The 20,054-nt window shown below is 32.9% G+C and overlaps 1 protein-coding gene across 3 annotated transcripts in view; it reads left to right on the plus strand.

Moving 5' to 3' along the window:
- LOC143052751 (voltage-gated inwardly rectifying potassium channel KCNH7-like) overlaps positions 1-20,054 on the plus strand; it is a 178,468-nt gene that overhangs the window by 150,248 nt on the left and 8,166 nt on the right. For all 3 annotated transcript variants that reach the window (XM_076225857.1, XM_076225858.1, XM_076225859.1), the window contains 2 exons: positions 5,103-5,202; positions 19,148-19,300. In XM_076225857.1, the coding sequence (XP_076081972.1) occupies positions 5,103-5,202; positions 19,148-19,300 (253 nt within the window). The remainder of the gene's footprint in view (positions 1-5,102; positions 5,203-19,147; positions 19,301-20,054) is intronic.

The following is a 20,054-nucleotide window of genomic DNA, read 5'->3' on the forward strand; positions in this document are numbered from 1 at the left end:
TCAACACCAAATTTTCTACCAAATAAGTACTAAAAATTAATGACTAAAAATAACCTCTGACCAGGCCATAAATACGTGAAGGGATTGGGTTTAGTAGAATAATAAAGTAAAGTTTAGTAGTCAGCACTTCTGTGCTGTCATGATTATCAACTATGTGGTCGTTTTTATAAATTTCCTGTTTACAAAACTTTGAATTGGTTCGAAAAACTAAGGATTTTCTTATCCCTGGTATAGATAAACTTAGCCATACTTGACACAACTTTTTGGAATTAGTGGTTCGCAATGCTGCTCAACTATGTATATGTAGTACTACTTGTTTGGCTTTATAGCTAAATGTAGTTTGATCTGAGCGTCGCTGATGAGTCAAATTGTAGCGCGCCTGGCGTATTACATTTTAATCCTGGTACCTTTGATAACTATTAACAAATAATACTGTTTAACAAATGTTGCATTTTCTTCAAGTATTTAACGTGTGATATAGTAATCTAAAGATTCGTCTTAGTTAGCATTATTTGACACTTTAAAAACCAAGTTAATTTCTTGAAATTTCTTTTCCTATTGTATTGTCATTTACATAACAAGTTTTGATTTCTAAATGTCAATAGCGAAATGTTTCTCCCATTTTGGTAATTGTATAAATTACTTAAAGCACTAATCGAATGAGACCTGTAACATTCGAGACAGGTTTTTTGAGTGAAACACGTTAAAGCGTTAGGACGTTATATGCGTTGAATTTAAATTGGATTATAACCTTAAGTTTGAAATCTTATTAGAGTTTATTTTTTCTTCGAAAAGATGTTGATGCATAGCTAGCTACGCGAAGACGCTCTTCGATGCATTATTGGAGCGATACAATTTTGGAGTTTAACTTTATTTATAAAATGTTTGAAATTCAGTCTTTTCTCAAGGATGACTCAGTGACAAAGAACAAAAGCAGTGGATGAACTAATTCATTTGTAAAAATTAAGTTAATACAAACTTTAATTTTATTTTTCGTGCCCACACACTATTACTCCTTCAATATCGCCCGATTCGGTAGGACTTACATGTATGTATATGGTTAAGAAAGTAATTGGCCAACCTTTTGATATTCTTGTGATTGAGGTTTCAAGTTGGAATTTTAGTTTGAATTCGTCCGTAAACCAGTGTGTAATAACAATAACTACATTGCATGTATGTTTCATTATGATACTTTATTTTGATTGGCTAACCACGATACCGCATCTTTTTGAAATTGACATTCATTCTCTGAGCATTCATTACCAAATGAAATAAACATTCATGATGACACGAGGTCCGACAATTAAGTGCACAGGTAAATTAAAGAAAAACTTGATAGATATCGTGTTTTCATGATCCTAGAAAAAAATGTAGTCATAATTATTGAATGATTCTTTTAGTTATTTCACAAAATTGTAAAAGCGTTGACCGTGTCCACATTTTTAGAATGAAACGCTTCCGCAGTTCATACAAAATGTACTTCGGTTAACGTTTTAACACCCAAATGAATTTACAAAAAGAAGCATACAATTCATAAATATTTCATACTTTTACGTATGATTATGAGGTCAAATGTCTCTCTTTGAACGTTTGCTGTTCTTGGGTACATAACAAAGACGGATTTAAAATGAATTTGTCCATTGTATCTGATTGGTTGCTATACGCTGTCTTTGTCTGATTAGTTGATATGACATGCTAAAGTCACGCGACACATATAACATGTATATTCAGGGTGATAACAGTGGTATGTGGTATGAAATTGGACCATTGTTTTACTAGATCGACCAACTCTGAAAGTAACAGTCCGTAAGGTGGTATGCCTTCTTCCTTGGCACATTTTCTGATTACTTCTTTGGTTATCTCTGAGATCCCATCGTTGACATGCAATACTCAAATCGATACAAGATAAAAAAAAATAAAGTCGTTAACAAACACAAAAAATCCATTAACAAACAATTAAACAGCAGTTTAAACCACAACACCAGAAAAAAAGCTGTCACCCAAAGAATAAACAGCCTTTGGCAAACTTCAAACAGACCAAAGCTAAACAGTCTATATCAATACCAAACAGACGCTATCAAAATGGCAGTCGTTAATAAAAAAAAATTAGTTGTGTACAACAATCAATAAACAGCCGGTCAATAAAAACAATTAGTTGTGTACAAAAATTAATAAACAGCCGGTCAATAAAAACAAGTAGTTGTGTACAAAAATTAATAAACAGCCGGTCAATAAAAACAAGTAGTTGTGTACAAAAATTAATAACAGCCGGTCAATAAAAACAAATATCAGTGTACAGAATCCGTTCTAACAAAGTAAAGAGCCTGCCACAAAACAAAAACAACTCCATAAAACAAGTCGTCCTACCCAAATAACTCTTTTTATTAACCAAGTGCATTATTGCCAAAAGTGACTGTTTATTAAAAATTACATATTATCTGTAATGGCCCTGTTTTTCTGTACTGGTCCTGTTTTTTTCTGTAATGGCCCTGTTTTTCTGTAATGGCCCTGTTTTTCTGTAATGGCCCTGTTTTTTCTGTAATGGGCCTGTTTTTCTGTAATGGCCCTGTATTAATGCCCAGTTTGTCTGTATTAAGCCCTGTTAGGGTTTTTAATAAAGTTAATAAAACTAAGTTGTAAAGAGTATAATACCTTTTTGTATTTTATTTAATTAAGTAACCAGCAACCAACATTAAAGAACCATATATGAAAGGGATCACTGTTCATCCTGCTTTTTAACACATATCTCTTTCAATTTAATCTCTTGGATATTTGGTAATTTAAAGCTTTATAATGGTGAAGTACAAATTATTTTGTTAAACTAAACTGTTAAAAGAGTAAGACAGTACATCAAGTTGGCAGCAACACATACACTTTTGTTCAGTTGGTTAATAAATGTATTAAGAAATGGGTATTTTTATAATGGCCCTGTCATATGTCCTCGGTCAGTAATAATGGCCTCGGATGACTGTAATAGCTCTCGGCGTTGCCTCGGGCCATTCCAGACTTCCTCGACCATTATTACAGACCTTTGACATGTAACAGGGCCATTATAAAAACACCCATTCATTAATATTAAAGTATTGCCCATTACTTATTCTATGCGCGTCGTTTTCTAAGATTTGCATTTCGTTTAATAGAACATAAAGAAACATTTAGTTAACATTTCAACGGTATTAATGCATCTTAGGTATGCAATCTAACCAATTATATAATGGAACTCCAACTTTGATTGGAAAAAATGTAAAGTAAATACCATGCATATATAGAACTAATAATATTGTATAGGAAAATAGAAAATAAAGCTTTGAATCTAAATCTGAAACTTTATATAATATTCTCTGTAAACGATGCACTTTTGTTATTTCAATAAAGTGGATGGATTTAAACGATAGTTTATGGCAAGCCGTTCTCGTCAAAACTATGTTTAAATCATTTTTCGAAAATTTACGCACTGAGAATTACAACAAAGCACACTGGTATTTTAAAACTTCAAAACACACACTGAGAATTAAAAATTACACACTGAGAATTAAAAATTAAACACTGAGATTACAAAAATGAAAAACACAAACTGAGAATTGAAAATTACACACTGAGAATAGAAAATTACACACTGAGATTTCAAAAAGACACACTGAGAATACATTACTGAAAACGCACACTGTGAATTGAAATTACACACTGAGAATTTAAAATTACACACTGAGAATTTAAAATTACACACTGAGATTTGTGCGCACATATCTAATTAGCATACTTAATCTGAATCTATTACAACCAGATGACACAACTCGTTAGTACTTCGATTTGGTTCCAAATTATTTTTAAAAAAAAACTTTAGAAATACAAAAACAAGAAAAATACCCACTCACTCTTGTTACAAAATATAATCAAATGGTGATAAACTTTATCAAAATTATAAGAAAACATTGGAACAATCTGCAAAAAAACAAAGAATGCAGTGAAAATTTTTACTCATGTGTCTATAATAGCATATAAACGTAACAAAAATATAAAAGATTACCTTGCAAAATAAGGGTAACAGTTGGAAGACTTTTGAAAAGGGACCCATGGTTAAACGGTTTTAAGTTTAAAAAAAATCCCGATACACTGGTAGTAATGATTTGAATTATAGGCAACACACTTATGAATATGAGCGATGTTAAGTCTTGAAAATTATTACGAATGTTGGTTGAAGGAATCGCATTTCATTATAATGACAAGAGTTTTTGAGATCAAGATATTAATCTGTTGAATTATTCATCTCATGAATATTCATGAGTAATTTGCATATTAATCTCAGTGTGTATTTTTAAAATCTCAATGTGTAATTAACAATTCTCAGTGTGTGTTTTTCAATTTATTTCATCTCAGTGTGTCTTTTTAAAATCTCAGTGTTTAATTTTGAATTTTCATTGTGTGTTTTTCATTTTTTTAAATCTCTGTGTGTAATTCAAGTTTCTCAGTATGTTATTTTAGGTTTTTAAATCTCATTGTGTTTTTTTTTTTTCGAAAAAAAGGGTTTAAACATATTTTTGACGAGAACGGCTTGCCATAATAGTTTGCCAATACTATTGAGATCAGTATTCTTACTTGCTGTCAACATTTTCTCAAAGCAATTCAGCTGGGAAAAGGGAGGATTTGACGTCATATATACTTTATGCAGTTTTGTTCTCAAATGGCTATGATGGCTATTTCAAAAAGTATTGTCGATCCTAAACTGAAGAATGTCTGCAGTACTGGATGTTAAATTACAGAATGAATGAAAGATCAAGTTATCAAATCTACGCACTTCATAACTATCGAATGCGTTACTTATCATTCACTAGAACCATTAAAAGTTAAGCACACATGACAGAATTCTACAAAAACTGTCAAATACCTAAATGTACAGGCATCTACAATCGTGACGTTCCGAAACTTATAAAATGATTAGCAATCACTTATTGATTGATTTTATTAACGTCCAGTTACAAATATTTCACGAATATCTAAGAGCAATGAGTCTTTGAGGTTGATTCTACGATGTATTTGAAATGCGTTTCCTTTCATTTTCATTCTTATGATTGTATACATTTTTTATTTTTTTATATTGGCAGGTTTTAAAAAGTTTTCCCGAGTGCCTACAATCCGATATATGTTTACATCTCAACAAAAACTTACTGAATAACTGTCCAGCTTTTAAAGGAGCCAGTCCAGGTGAGTTCATAGTAACATACTGGATAATTGTCCTGCTTTTAAAGGAGCCAGTCCAGGTGAGTTTATAGTAACATAGTGAATAATTGTGCAGCTTTTAAAGGAGCCAGTCCAGGTGAGTTCATGGTTACATACTGAATAATTGTCCAGCTTTTAAAGGAGCCAGTCCAGGTGAGTTTATAGTAACATACTGAATAATTGTCCAGCTTTTAAAGGAGCCAGTCCAGGTGAGTTTATAGTAACACACTGAATAATTGTCCTGCTTTTAAAGGAGCTAGTCCAGGTGAGTTTATAGTAACATACTGGTTAATTGTTCTGCTTTTAACGGGGCCAGTCCAGGTAAGTTTATAGTAACATACTGAATAATTGTCTTGCCTTTAAAGGACCCAGTCCAGATGAGTTTATAGGAACACACTGAATAATTGTCCTGCTTTTAAATGAGCCAGTCCAGGTGAGTTTATAGTAACATAATGAATAATCCGATATATGTTTACATCTCAACAAAAACTTACTGAATAACTGTCCTGCTTTTAAAGGAGCCAGTCCAGGAAAGTTCATAGTTACATACTGAATAATTGTCCAGCTTTTAAAGGAGCCAGTCCAGGTGAGTTTATAGTAACATACAACAAATGGAAGTTTTTAACGACCTTGACTGGCTATACAGCCCTTGCACGGTCGGTAGTAACATACTGAATAATTGTCCTGCTTTTAAAGGAGCCAGTCCAGGTGATTTTATAGTAACATGATGGATATTTGTCATGCCTTTAACGGAGCCAGTCCAGGTGATTTTATAGTAACATAATGAATAATTGTCCTGCTTTTAAAGGGGCCAGTCCAGGTGATTTTATAGTAACATAATAAATAATTGTCCAGCTTTTAAAGGGGCCAGTCCAGGTGAGATCATAGTAACATACTGAAAAAATGTCCTGCTTTTAAAGGAGCCAGTCCAGGTGAGTTTATAGGAACACAGTGAATAATTGTCCAATTTTTAAAGGAGCCAGTCCAGTTAAAATCATAGTAACATACTGAATAATTGTCCTGCTTTTAAAGGAGCCAGTCCAGGTGAGTTTATAGGAACACAGTGAATAATTGTCCAGCTTTTAAAGGAGCCAGTCCAGGTGAGTTTATATTAACACACTGAATAATTGTCCTGCTTTTAAAGGAGCCAGTACAGGTGAGTTTATTATTACATACTGGTTAATTGTCCTGCTTTTAACGGGGCCAGTCCAGGTGCTTTTATAGTAACATACTGAATAAATGTCTTGCTTTTAAAGGAGCCAGTCCAGGTGAGATCATAGTAACATACTGAATAATTGTCCTGCTTTTAAAGGAGCCAGTCCAGGTGAGTTTATAGAAACACAGTGAATAATTGTCCAGCTTTTAAAGGAGCCAGTCCAGGTGAGTTCATAGTAACATACTGAATAATTGTCCATCTTTTAAAGGAGCCAGTCCAGGTGAATTTATAGGAACACAGTGAATAATTGTACAGCTTTTAAAGGAGCCAGTCCAGGTGAGTTCATAGTAACATACTGGATAATTGTCCTGCTTTTAAAGGAGCCAGTCCAGGTGAGTTTATAGAAACATGGTGAATAATTGTCCAGCTTTTAAGGGACCCATTCCAGGTGGTTCAACAATAACTTGCTGAATAATTGTCCTGCTTTTAAATCAGCAAGTCCAGGTGAGTTTATAGTAATATATATTATTCGTAGCGAAATCACCGGAGGATTGCCGATTGAATTACATAAATATACTGTAAGTTATGCTAAGGGAACGACCATTTAAATTTAAGAGGGGTTCGGTTTTTTTTTCCTTTAAAAAAAATTATGATCCTCAATTTGATAGAAAAAAATGTTTTGGTCAAGCAAATGGCCAACAAAAATATTTTTAATCCAAATGTTCTCTATACATTATAGTGCTAAATTTGGAAGAAGATAATTTGTTGGGATAGTCAAATTATTCTTACTCAGATAAAAACCCCAGCCCCCAACCCAAACACCTTTTTAAGTTAAAATGTTAATCGGTACGGATTCTAGTGATATGTAAAAAATAAGTTAACGCACAATTAAAAGTGTTGTCCTTTGCATTTTTTTGCCATGCTCTGTTTTTTTATGTGATGCATTTATATCATAAATTGATGCATCATCCCTTTTTTCTGGACATTGCCAAAGCTGAAGTGGACTTCAGTTAGTTTTTTTTTTTTTTTTTTTTTTTGATTTGCCCGAATTTAGCGCTTTAGCTAAATTGAATAAGAGTTTACCTTCGTTTACATTGTACATGTAAAACAAAAAATAACGATACATGCGGGGATTTATGTGCCCACAACACATATAGACAAACCATTTAAGGTTGACATTGCACGTGTGACTTTTGAAAACTTGGTTAAGTAAAATTACGTAATACGCGAACTGGAAATTAAAAATCAATTTGTACCAATTAAACCACGTAAGAACCATTAAAATTCGATAATATTAACGACTATAAAATGTTCATTTGACGCTAACGGTAGTGGACAGAAGGCGTTTGGCGCTTTTATATGAAGACAAATACATCATGTACCATCACCATCTATAGTTGCTTATTAGAAGAAAAAAATATCTGTGTTTCCAACGTTCCTTGGTGCACCAGTGTGTAATCTGTATCGTATGCTGTCAACACTGATAAAACTATGACATCAATATATTTGTTTTAAAAAAAAAACGATACAAACGTTTGTGTCAATGGGGTTTGTGTTGTGTGTTGTCTACTGTTGTTTGTCACGTGTCATTTTGTTTCATTTTTTGTCATGGCATTGTCTGTTTGTTTTCGAAATACCAATTTGATTATCACATTAGTATCGTGCGTCTCTCTTTGGATTTCTTTACATAAGAAATTATTTGAGAACGCAATCACTTGTACTTCTTGTCACATTTGTTAAAATAATTATTCAGTTACATCAAAAAGTTAATAAGGACTGCCTATATTTGAAACTATAACGGTTTATATAAGAAGCCACGAAAAAATAAATTAAGTTGTAAAGTATCGTCGAAAGGCCTAACTGTCAACTGTTGATAATTAGTGTTTCCATTGTAAATACAAAAAATAATATATTTCATTAAAGAGGCAATCGCTTGCAACATTAACATTTTGTGAATGCCGAGTATGCCATTATTGCTTTATACCAGACAAAATGTATTCTAAACATCCGTACTTTAGGAGTTCCATGATAAATGTATAACATGACCGTTGTAATGGCTTGAAACTGCAGTGTGTATCAGTATTGCTTAAAATCAGACAAAATATAATCTATTCATTCGTTCTTTAGGAGTTCCATGATAAATGTATAACATGACCGTTGTAATGGCTTGAAACTTCAGCGTACACCATTATTGCTTTATATCAGATAAAATGTATTTTATGCAATGAAGCTCTTCCATGTATTTGATACATGCCTTCTGTAGGAGTTCCATGCATTCAAAACATTCTTCTATAGGAGTTTCTTGACAAATGTATAACATGGCCGATGCAATCATCAATTGCTTTGATAGAAAGGAGTAAAGTTATAAATATATGAATAACAAAATGATAAAATTGATTAAACTTGAACTTTAGTAATATTTTCTGGTAGTGAAAAGTCTGTATTATATCTTTGTGCAAAGACGTCTGATAAATATAGCTTCTCGTCTTACTGGACTGAAAGGTTGTAATTATACGGCTGTTTGCTGTTCAATAGAAATGAAACATTCAACACAAGAATTGTTCGTGGTAGTAATTTCACTATTCAGGAGATTTCGTATAGAACTATAAATAGGAATTTACTTTATTAAGTACCTTAAAATGAAGGTTCCATTCCGTACCTTTTAATATGCCCTAAAATAATGGTTTTCGAAATTCTGGATGTTCTCATTCAACGTTTCAGAAAATCATGAAATATGGGTGACATTATCACCCCTAGTTTTTTGGTGGGGTTCGTGTTGTTTATTCTTTAGTTTTCTATGTTGTGCCGTGTGTGCTGTTGTTTGTTTGTCCTTTTCATTTTTAGCCATGGCGTTGTCAGTTTGTTTTAGATTTATGAGTTTGACTGTCCCTTTGGTATCTTTCGTCCCTCTTTTCTACAGAGACATAAAAAATGCAGAGATTGACAAACGCACATCATTACCGATGAAAATTTAGCCAATGACGTGACATTATTTTGACTTTGGTGTACGAACAATTGCAATACCCGTTGTTCTTAATATTTCCTAGTAAACCGTCGAGTTTAATCAAAGCTACATCCCTCTAATACCACAATAGCCATGCCAGTATAAAAATATTTCATTCTATTACGTCATAACACTTCCGGTATTAGATGAGATAGTACTGCGCAACTGCAACCTCAAGCTGTATCCCTCTAATACCACAATAGCCATCCCAGTATGAAAATATTTCATTAAACAAGTAATGGCCATTATCAGGAAACGTTTGTATCAACAAAGTACAACGTTATTGTTTGATTTTCGACAGAACTATTTAACAGATTATTTCTTTGAAACTTGTCAGATAAATATGTAAAGCATGGCCAATGTAATCACTGATTTCTTTAATAAAGAGGATCAAAGTCACAATTTTATGATTACATAATTAGAAAATGGATTTTATAAATAAATGTACTATTGTTAAATCTATTGACTATAGGAAATAATCTCTTATATCAGCCTGACAACCATTTCCTCTCATCTGCAAGGATCTAAGAATTAGAAATGGAAAATATTATGTATTATAGAAATTGATCAGCCTTGAACATTTATAAAGTCATGTAATTTTCTTTCATCTAAAGAAAAAGCAGTGATGTATCCGGAATTATAACTCTGTGGATGGGAAGTTGATACAAGTAACCTCGTTTGTACGTTTCGGTCTTCGGTCTTTGCACTTTTAAAGATTACAAGTCATGCCGACCCCGTGTTTTAGTATATTTCTATCAGTTGCTTTTTTATGTATCCATCAAGGATGAAATAACAAACACATTTATTCGGATCAGATTTTTGCTATTTGCATTTTGTTTTTAACTCTAGCTAATCTTTCACGGAGTAACTTATCTGAATAAGACGTGCTATTGTCATTGTTTAAGGCCGTTTGGTGACCTATAGTTGTTAATTTCTGTGTCATTTTGGTCTCTTGTGGACAGTTGTCTCATTGGCAATCATACCACATCTTATTTTTTATATAAACAAAAATTGAACAAAACAAATATGTGACAAGACTACGAGGAACACCTTATTTAAGAATCAGTTTAGTAATACAGAAAATTGGTAATACCCGGATGTTAATATGATAGGTTCGATAACTCGTATTAAACAGTTGTCACTTTTGGTAATATTTATGAAATGTACATGTAAGACATATGTTCAAATGTATTTTTTATTTCTATATCTCATCAACCATTATAACTGTTTACTTTTTTAGTCTGAATTTCGTTAATGTTGATTTCAAGCCATTTTTCTCTTTTCTTTATTGTTTATCCCGTTTTTTCTGTAGTCTTGATCGAATATTCTCAATTCCATTAACCGCATCTAGAGCCTCATCAAAACGTTTGTTTTTTTTAATTTTAAAAATTCAACTGACATCTACCGGATCATGATCGATTTTGAGAGTGCACAACACATGTTTTTGAAAGAAACATCATCGTATACCCTCGAGATCAAGATGTTCCCTTTTTAAAAAGCAAAACAAACCATACGCAGATCACCTAAATTATTTCCTGTGAGAGTTAAATCTATAGTTAAAGTAAAATATAAACTTGATGAACTGAATATTTGTTATTTAAACGATAATTTACTTCATGCCAGTACTAAAGCACTATTTGAGGGTCACAAGTAAAATTGTTTTCTTTTCATGAATCTGCAAATCTAACAATTCAATTCATATATACTTTGGTTTAACTCTTAGTCTTGACGCAAAGTGGAAAAATCATAAAGACAATTTTGTAAAATCGTTTAATCTAACATTTAGGAGTTTTAAGAAAAACTAATGGTGATAAGACAAAAAATGAGAAATAGTATGACTGTGATATTTGTCAACAGAACAAAACTTTTAATATTCAATAAGAAGCTGTGAGATTCGAAACATAAAATTATACAACACAGATATGTGGTTGAATGATACATTACATTAAAAGACGTTTACAGTATTACATCTAATTTAAATTCTATAGCATTGTATAATTTTGGAAATGCATAAAATTTAAAGTACCAACTACAATGTAGTTTGAAAAAGCTTGCAGACAAACGAATTCAAGGTCCATTCATATTAAAAAGGGCGATGTATTATAATTCACAATTCATAAGCAGGGTATAAAATATAAACACTATAATGCGAAAATAATATTCAAAATATATTATATGTGATACTCGAATGCCTTATTCTTAGATTGCATCTGTACAGAGTCAGTATTTAAGAATAGTAATCATATGCTCATGTCCATCTTTCAAACGTAATCGAGTTTAAACTATTAAAAACAAAAATCTTTCCGCACTGTCATAATCAAATAAGAGTCTAAGTGGTAAATATACTGTATCAATCATTATTCTGTCACCTCTAAAGTTGTGAGTTTGTATTCACCACGTTGCAGGTCCCTTCGAATCCAATAATGTTAGTCTACTATTGCTAGTTTTTTCTGCCGAAGGTCAGTGGTTCTCTCAAGGCACTCCGGCATCTTCCACCAAAAACAAACTGTATGTGTCTAATTGACTAGGTTCTAGTTTTTGAATAGAACCTCAGGAATAAGGAATGGCGCGTTGAAATGAAAATAATACACCGGTTTGTTGTTAAATGGTTGTCCTGACTTAACAAATACTAATATATATATATATATATATCATATTATTTTTGATAAACAACAAGTTGGGTTCTATGTGCTTTTAGTTGTAACCGTATAGACTTTACTACTTATATTAAAACTCTTTGATGTACTTAAGCTTTCATGCATATAGCATACTTATATGAACCCTAAGAGTCAAAACTTAAGATGTCCTGCCATATATGAAGGCTTGTCTTCTTTTAACCCGTCTATACAACTTGTTTTCCAATGACATGGTCTGACCACTTTAAGTGATGATTTGTAAGACACACACAATGGCAATACGAATGTAAAAGACAAAAAATGTCAAAAACTTATTGATTTGCGTGATCGGTCAATTTCAGACAAAATGATACGTTTCCATCTATTTCAACTATACAATTTATTAGACGAGAAGATTAAGTATTTCATCTCAACTTGACAGGCGGTTAGATATACGGCCTTTTTAAAGAAATAAGTGGTGTGTTCGAATAATGAATATATTAAATAAAGAAATCAATAAGTAAGAGTACATCAGACTATGATTCAGAATTCTGAGAGTTATTTGTAACACAATTTTATGAAAGTAAAAAATCTTTTGTAATGCCTCGTTCACATGTACCTTTAATTCGAATCGAATGCTAATCGAATTCGCTAATCGCGTTCACACACTCTTCTTTTTTTATTCGAAATACGTTTTTGTTAATCCGAATTAAAAGTTAACGTCGTTAGGACAGTGAAGCGAATTTGACGCGCATTCCAATTCGAATTAGAATTGACGTTAGGACGTTTAACGTTTCGAAGGCGAATTAAACTTCGAATTAGTTAATGCGAATCGAATTCGAATTACGTGTGAACTCAGCATAAAAGAACCAATATAAAAAGTGAGAGAGCTTGTATACTTTTTCGGAAACCCCGAGCCCTGTACCGCACATTTTTAATTGCTTTCCATGTATTGCAAGCCCTACATGTATATGCCCGTATCGCATACCTTGTATCACATTTCCCGTATCGCATACCTTGTATCACATTTCCCATATCGCATACCTTGTATCACATTTCCCGTATCCCATACCTTGTATCACATTTCCCGTATCGCATACCTTGTATCACATTTCCCGTATCGCATACCTTGTATCACATGTCCCATATCGCATACCTTGCGTCACGAACTCTTTATTGTATTCCCCTTTTCGCAGCTTTGTTTGAAACTCATGTATAATGAGCATGCTCAAACATATGCCCGTAGCACATACCTTGTATCATATTTCCCATATCGCATACCTTGTATTACATTTCCCGTATCGGATAGCTTGTATCACATTTCCCGTATCGCATACCCATTGTATCACATTTCTCGTATCGCATACCCATTATATCACATTTCGCGTATCGCATACCTTGTATCACATTTCTCGTATCGCATACCTTGTATCACATGTCCCGTATCGCATACCTTGCGTAACGAAATCTTTATAGCATTCCTTTATCGCAGCCTTGTTTGAAATTCATGTATAATTAGCATGCTCAAACTTAAAAAAAATATACCATAAACGCTTTATTTGTTATAATGCTCAAGCGCTCGGTCATATTGTTTATATTGTTCTTTCAGAGTGACAAGGCATACCCATTATTTCATATATATATATATATAAATGTCTAAGAATATAACTAAAACACACTAATTGATACATTAAAAAGTTCTATTAGATGTTAAATAGAAATACGCAATATTTCGCTAAACAAATTAGCTTCATCAGGCGTGTGCATCTCTCAAGGTGAAATCGGATGCATGACAGAAAAATATTTTTGTAGCTTAATCTATACAAGATTTGAGGGATGGGTGTAACATATTAATTCGGTCATAAAATATGTTTGTAGCTACAACTACATGAAGTTGGAATAAAAGTTTAACACATTTATAGATGTTCGATTAATTGTATGAATTTTTATAAATTAATTTGTATGATTTCAAGATAACTATGGTTTTGATTTGCTTTGAAATCTTTTTTCGTCTCTCTCATTGAGTCCATCAGGTTCAAGAGTTCGTAACTGGTGCATCCAAAATCTCTCTCTTTTTTGTCTTCCTTGTGTATCCCAATTTTGATTTTTCTCAATGATTTGAAATGTGATGTTTTCAAAATCATGTCCTGCTCTTAAAAGGTGTCTTGTAATTGGGCAGTTCCTTTCTTTTGTATAAAATGACCGATGGTTATTTAAGAAGGGATTCCGGGAAGACCGATAGTATCTGCAAATGGCCATCCAACCGAAAAAATATCTGAATTCGTGGATTACCATCTCAGACCACATGTTAGAACAATGCCATCTTACATTCAAGATACTACAGATTATTTGAAGAAAATGGATTCATAAAACCCCTTACCAAACAACACAATTTTGGTATCGATGGATGTGTCTTCTTTGTACACAAATATTCCCAAAAATGAAGGAATAGTCGCTTGTGAACAGGTATGGAACAATCGTAAGGTTAAACATCCCCCAACAGACTGTCTGGTTCAGTTGCTGAGACTAGTGCTTGAAAACAACAATTTTGTATTCAACGACCAGCACTACTTGCAGGTTGACGGTACCAGTATGGGAACCAAAATGGCACCTTCTTTTGCCAACATTTTCATGGGGAGTCTCGAAGAACGCATCCTTTCGAATGTACCATACAAACCCTTGTCTTGGCTCCGTTATATTGATGACATCGACATCAAATGGAACGAAACTGCAGAACGCCTGCAAGAATTTCTCGATTTCTGTAACAACTTTCATCAATCGATCAAGTTCACATCTGAAGTTTCAAATGAGAAAATTGCGTTTCTCGACACCACCATAACTTTAGAAAACGGAGTCATGACAACAGACCTTCACACCAAAAAAACTGATAAACACCAATTTCTCTCTCCGAAGAGTTGTCACCCGAAACACTGCTCCCGGAGCATTCCGTACAGCCAAGCCATCAGGTTAAAACGGATTTGTTCATCGGAATCAAAGTTAAACCATCGTTTAGGGCAACTCAGACAGCAACTCAAATCAAGAGGTTATAAGAACAAAAGTATTTCAGAAGCTTTCGGAAAAGCAAACGAAAAAGAACGAACAAACCTACTTGAATACAAAGAAAAGACGGCCCAGACAAATAAAATCCCGTTTGTTGTTAGCTTTCATCCTCATCTGACAAATATTTCATCAATTGTCCACAAACACTGGCGTCTTATTGAAAATGATCCTTCCTTAAGCGAGATTTTTCCATCACCTCCCGTTATGGCTTACCGCAGACCAAAAAACCTCAAAGATATTCTAGTATCATCCAAAGTATCTAAACGGGAGATATCAACAATCGGAGGTTATAAACAATGCGGAAGGGGCAATTGTAAGTGCTGCAAAGTCGCCAATATAGAAACCCAGTTCATCAGCACAGTCACAAAGAAAAATTACAACATATTTATAACATCAAATTGCAAAACGCAAAATTGCATTTATGTTCTAACGTGTGGAACTTGCAAATTACAATATGTTGGTGAAACAGAAACCCATTTAACATCCGACTAAATAACCATCGGTCATTTTATACAAAAGAAAGGAACTGCCCAATTACAAGACACCTTTTAAGAGCAGGACATGATTTTGAAAACATCACATTTCAAATCATTGAGAAAAATCAAAATTGGGATACAGAAGGAAGACAAAAAAGAGAGAGATTTTGGATGCACCAGTTACGAACTCTTGAACCTGATGGACTCAATGAGAGAGACGAAAAAAGATTTCAAAGCAAATCAAAACCATAGTTATCTTGAAATCATACAAATTAATTTATAAAAATTCATACAATTAATCGAACATCTATAAATGTGTTAAACTTTTATTCCAACTTCATGTAGTTGTAGCTACAAACATATTTTATGACCGAATTAATATGTTACACCCATCCCTCAAATCTTGTATAGATTAAGCTACAAAAATATTTTTCTGTCATGCATCCGATTTCACCTTGAGAGATGCACACGCCTGATGAACCTAATTTGTTTAGCGAAATATTGCGTATTTCTATTTAACATCTAATAGAACTTTTTAATGTATCAATTAGTGTGTTTTAGTTATATTCTTAGACATTTATATAATTTTAATTCAGTAACTGTATCAGTTTATTTTCACAAACTGATCCACGCTTAATTAGATTGAATGTTGATTGTTGCTATTTTTAGACATTATATATATATATATATATATATGATGTGGTCTTTGTGAATACATGGCAACCGGCCCGCAAATAACATTGAAAAACGGCCAAACCATTATTCCAAATGCAGACATGAATTGCAAAACGGTAAACCTTATTTACTGTATTGTATGCAGCACTTGCAAGGAATGGTACATCGGACAGACTGGTAACTCAATTTGTCAAAGAGTTCGTGTTCACAGACAACAGATACGAGATCCATCCACACGAATGCAAGATGTGAGCGAACATTTCGAAACGTGCAGTAGTGGAAAATTTACCGTATATCCGTTCTATAAAATGAACGAATCGAACAAATATAAAAGACTGGCAAAGGAAGCACACTTTATAAAGGACTTTCAGCCAAAATTAAACGGATCTACTTAAACACGTTTGATTTATCTCCCCTTATCGTTATTGTAACGTAATAAACGTTACCAACGGCAGTGTCGTCAAGGACATTGTTAAAACGTCGCCTGAAGATTGCCAGAAGGTATGAAAGCGCTAGTGACAATATTTTAACGAACTGTTATTATTTGATGTGAAATGTAGTTTGCAAATTTAAAAATATTATTATATACATTCTGTACACCGTGTTTATTTACTTTTGCTATATATATATATATATATATATGAAAACATTTTCCACCATTTATACCATTCAAAATGAGTTTTTTTTTATTAATTTACACTCGCAGCTAGAGCAATGTCACCAATGAAGCATTTGAAAAAGACTGTTAAGTATCTGAATTCACCCCAGGTTAAATGTTGATTTATGTTTCTCAATGGTAAGGCTTCCGTGCTGTCATTGAGGGATGTCTTTTGGTCTTATTGGTATTCATACCATATCTTTATATTTTGGTATCACAATTGTGAGTGGAATAACCCGCTTTTAAAATGTATCTTGTCGTGTCTTTGTGTTCAATTCTTTTGTGTAATGTTGACATGTCTTACATGACTCATTCTTCTAAAGTCTTAAAATTAGATTTTGTCAACTATACATATTAAAAAAAAGTCGTTTTAAAAACAACGCTTTTTCAAGTAATATTTGTGTTGAAATTTCCGCACGTATTCTGGGTGAAACAAATGAATGCATTTATCTTTTTTTCACAATTAAAACCCCAAGGTTATGGAATCTTTAAACAAATGGTGCTTTGATTGATCGCCGAAGCTATTGGATTGGAAAAGAATAAATAAAATGAAAAATGTCTTTGTTTTCATTAAATCTCCAAGTTTAATTACGTATGTCTTATGGCGTCATCCTTACAAAGTATTTCCTAGCAATCTTGAAAGGGTAATTTTTCAACGTGAATGTAGAACGTGTGCTATTAAGATGAAGCATTAATCGTCATGGTTAAGATTGGCAATCGATGAATAGAGATTTATTTTTTATTTATTTCAATTTACGTTCATATAAAGTTGAAAAAGAACGTCAATCGATGCAAAAAATAGTTATTTTTATTTATTTCAATGACCGTACATTCAAAATTGAAAGATAATAAAAACCGGTGTCAAATTTAGCGGTTTCATGCATACAACCCATCTTAACTCATGTTCATCATTTTTAATACCAATTTACCGTAGATTTATTTATTTTCGTGGGTACAAATTTTCGTGGACTAAAGAAAACTTGCTTGTTGGTGGATATGAAATTTCGTGGATTTACAGAAGTCTACATACATATCTTTAGGACAATAGTCAGTCGTTGATTATCTAATTTCGTGGTTCGCATACACCCACGAAATCCACAAAAATTGGTATTCAACGAATAATACTGAATCCATTGTATTGTGATCTTTGAAAAAATAAACTTCTTCAGATGTAAATAGCATGAATTTGTTACATAATACATAAAGAAATAACAGGAATTACCCAATATATCAGACAGTACAACAAATACCCAACCACCAACACCTTTTCCTATTAAAAGATGGACGTACAAATAAGACAACATACAACACATTATTTGCATTGGTCTATCCTGTTTTCATAAAATAAGATATAAGAAGATGTGGTGTGAGTGCCAATTAGACAACTCTCCATACAAGTTACAATTACGTAAACGCAAAACGTAAACAATTATAGGTTTAAAAACGGCCTTCAGCCTTGTCTCACACCGAACAGTAAGTTATGAAGGGCTCCAATAATTACTAATGTAAAACCATTCAAGCAGGAAAACAAACGGTCTAATCTATATAGAAAACTAGAAACTAGAAACATTTGTATGTCAAATTAACAAACGACAACCAATGAACATTAGGTTCCTGAGTTAAGACAGGCGCAAACAAATCCAGCGAGTTTAAACACATTTATCAGGCGCCAACCTTCACCATACCCTTAAATGTATAACATTACAACATAGAAAGACAAAATGTTTTTTATAACAAAATGGATAGTTGTCATAATTAAACTTGAGTGTGTACATATACTTTTTTTCTGAAGAAAATTCTTTAATTTGTCCACATTTAGAAGAAGTTTACTTTTTTTTAATTGCTTGCTTCCAGGAAGCAATTCGCCAAATATTTTCCGTATGCAGATGACCTGACGGTGGTCATTCTCGTAAAAATCCGGTGATCGCAATGCACATGTATCTGTCGCTGAAATAAACTATTATCTAATTGTACAATGTACACGTTATACACGTGCTCAATAGCCATGCTTCTTTGTTGATTTTTTATTATAAGGTGACAATCGGTGAACTACGGCTTCAAAACACGACAAATAATGAGCTGTCATATTTTCACATTATAACAGACAGAGAGGAAATAAAATTGACGATTATACGATATGTTTGCATAACGTGCACAGAAGACTGAATTTATGATATACACATGGATTAGGTCAAGAATTGGATAAACTTTGTTTTTCACCAGTCACTCGTTTCATATGACTTTAAATGAGATTATTTTGTATTTATTTATTTGTTTATATTTCAGGCTGCCTACGTGCCTTATCTATGAAGTTTAGAACAACGCATGCGCCACCGGGAGACACGTTGATACACCCGGGCGATATTCTTACTGCCATTTACTTTATTGCCCGGGGGTCTATAGAGATAATGAAATCAGACACAGTTATGGCAATATTAGGTAGGTTGAAGAAAGAATGCAGAACTTGTAAAAAAATCTCAAATATTTGTACATAAATTTTTAAAATATGTTAAATTGTACAAGGAACTTCTTGTCAATCCTACCGTATGCCATATTCTAAAACAGCTACATGTTTACAAGACACAAACATGCAATATGCCAAATTGACATTATTACCATTTTTTCCCCAAATGTAAGGTGGTACTTACACTGTCGTCGCTATATAATATGCTAAATTTAAGCGTATTGCAGGAATTATGATAGATAATGCTATGAGACGGACACTGAGGGAAATAAAGGAAAACGTTTTTTTTAGTATTATAAATTCAGATGATGTTACAAAATTTATGCTGTAACATTGTTTTGAATAGAAAAAAGCTCATATTCATTATTTTCTCTGTCTAAATTAAACGGAATCAGAGCCTTAGAAGTTTGTACAATTATCTAGATGACACCGGTTATTAAATTCCTCGACGTTGAATGTTAATGAAGGTTCACAATGATAGTAGTTCAATCTTGTTTAATAATACGTGGGGACTTTTTGCTTCAGGACAAAACGAAACAACCATCAAATAATATTATATCATCGTTCGTTGGAAGCAACTGATTTTTACTTATAAGTTGAATGTTAATGATGGTTTACAACAATACTTCAGTCCAGTTTAAGAATAAGCGAGGAATATTGCCTACTAGTACTCGACAAAAAGTAAACACTTAATAAAATAATATATTGTCATCGTGTCCTAGAAATAGT

Source organism: Mytilus galloprovincialis, chromosome 11 (assembly GCF_965363235.1).
Source record: "Mytilus galloprovincialis chromosome 11, xbMytGall1.hap1.1, whole genome shotgun sequence".
Lineage (NCBI taxonomy): Eukaryota > Metazoa > Mollusca > Bivalvia > Mytilida > Mytilidae > Mytilus > Mytilus galloprovincialis.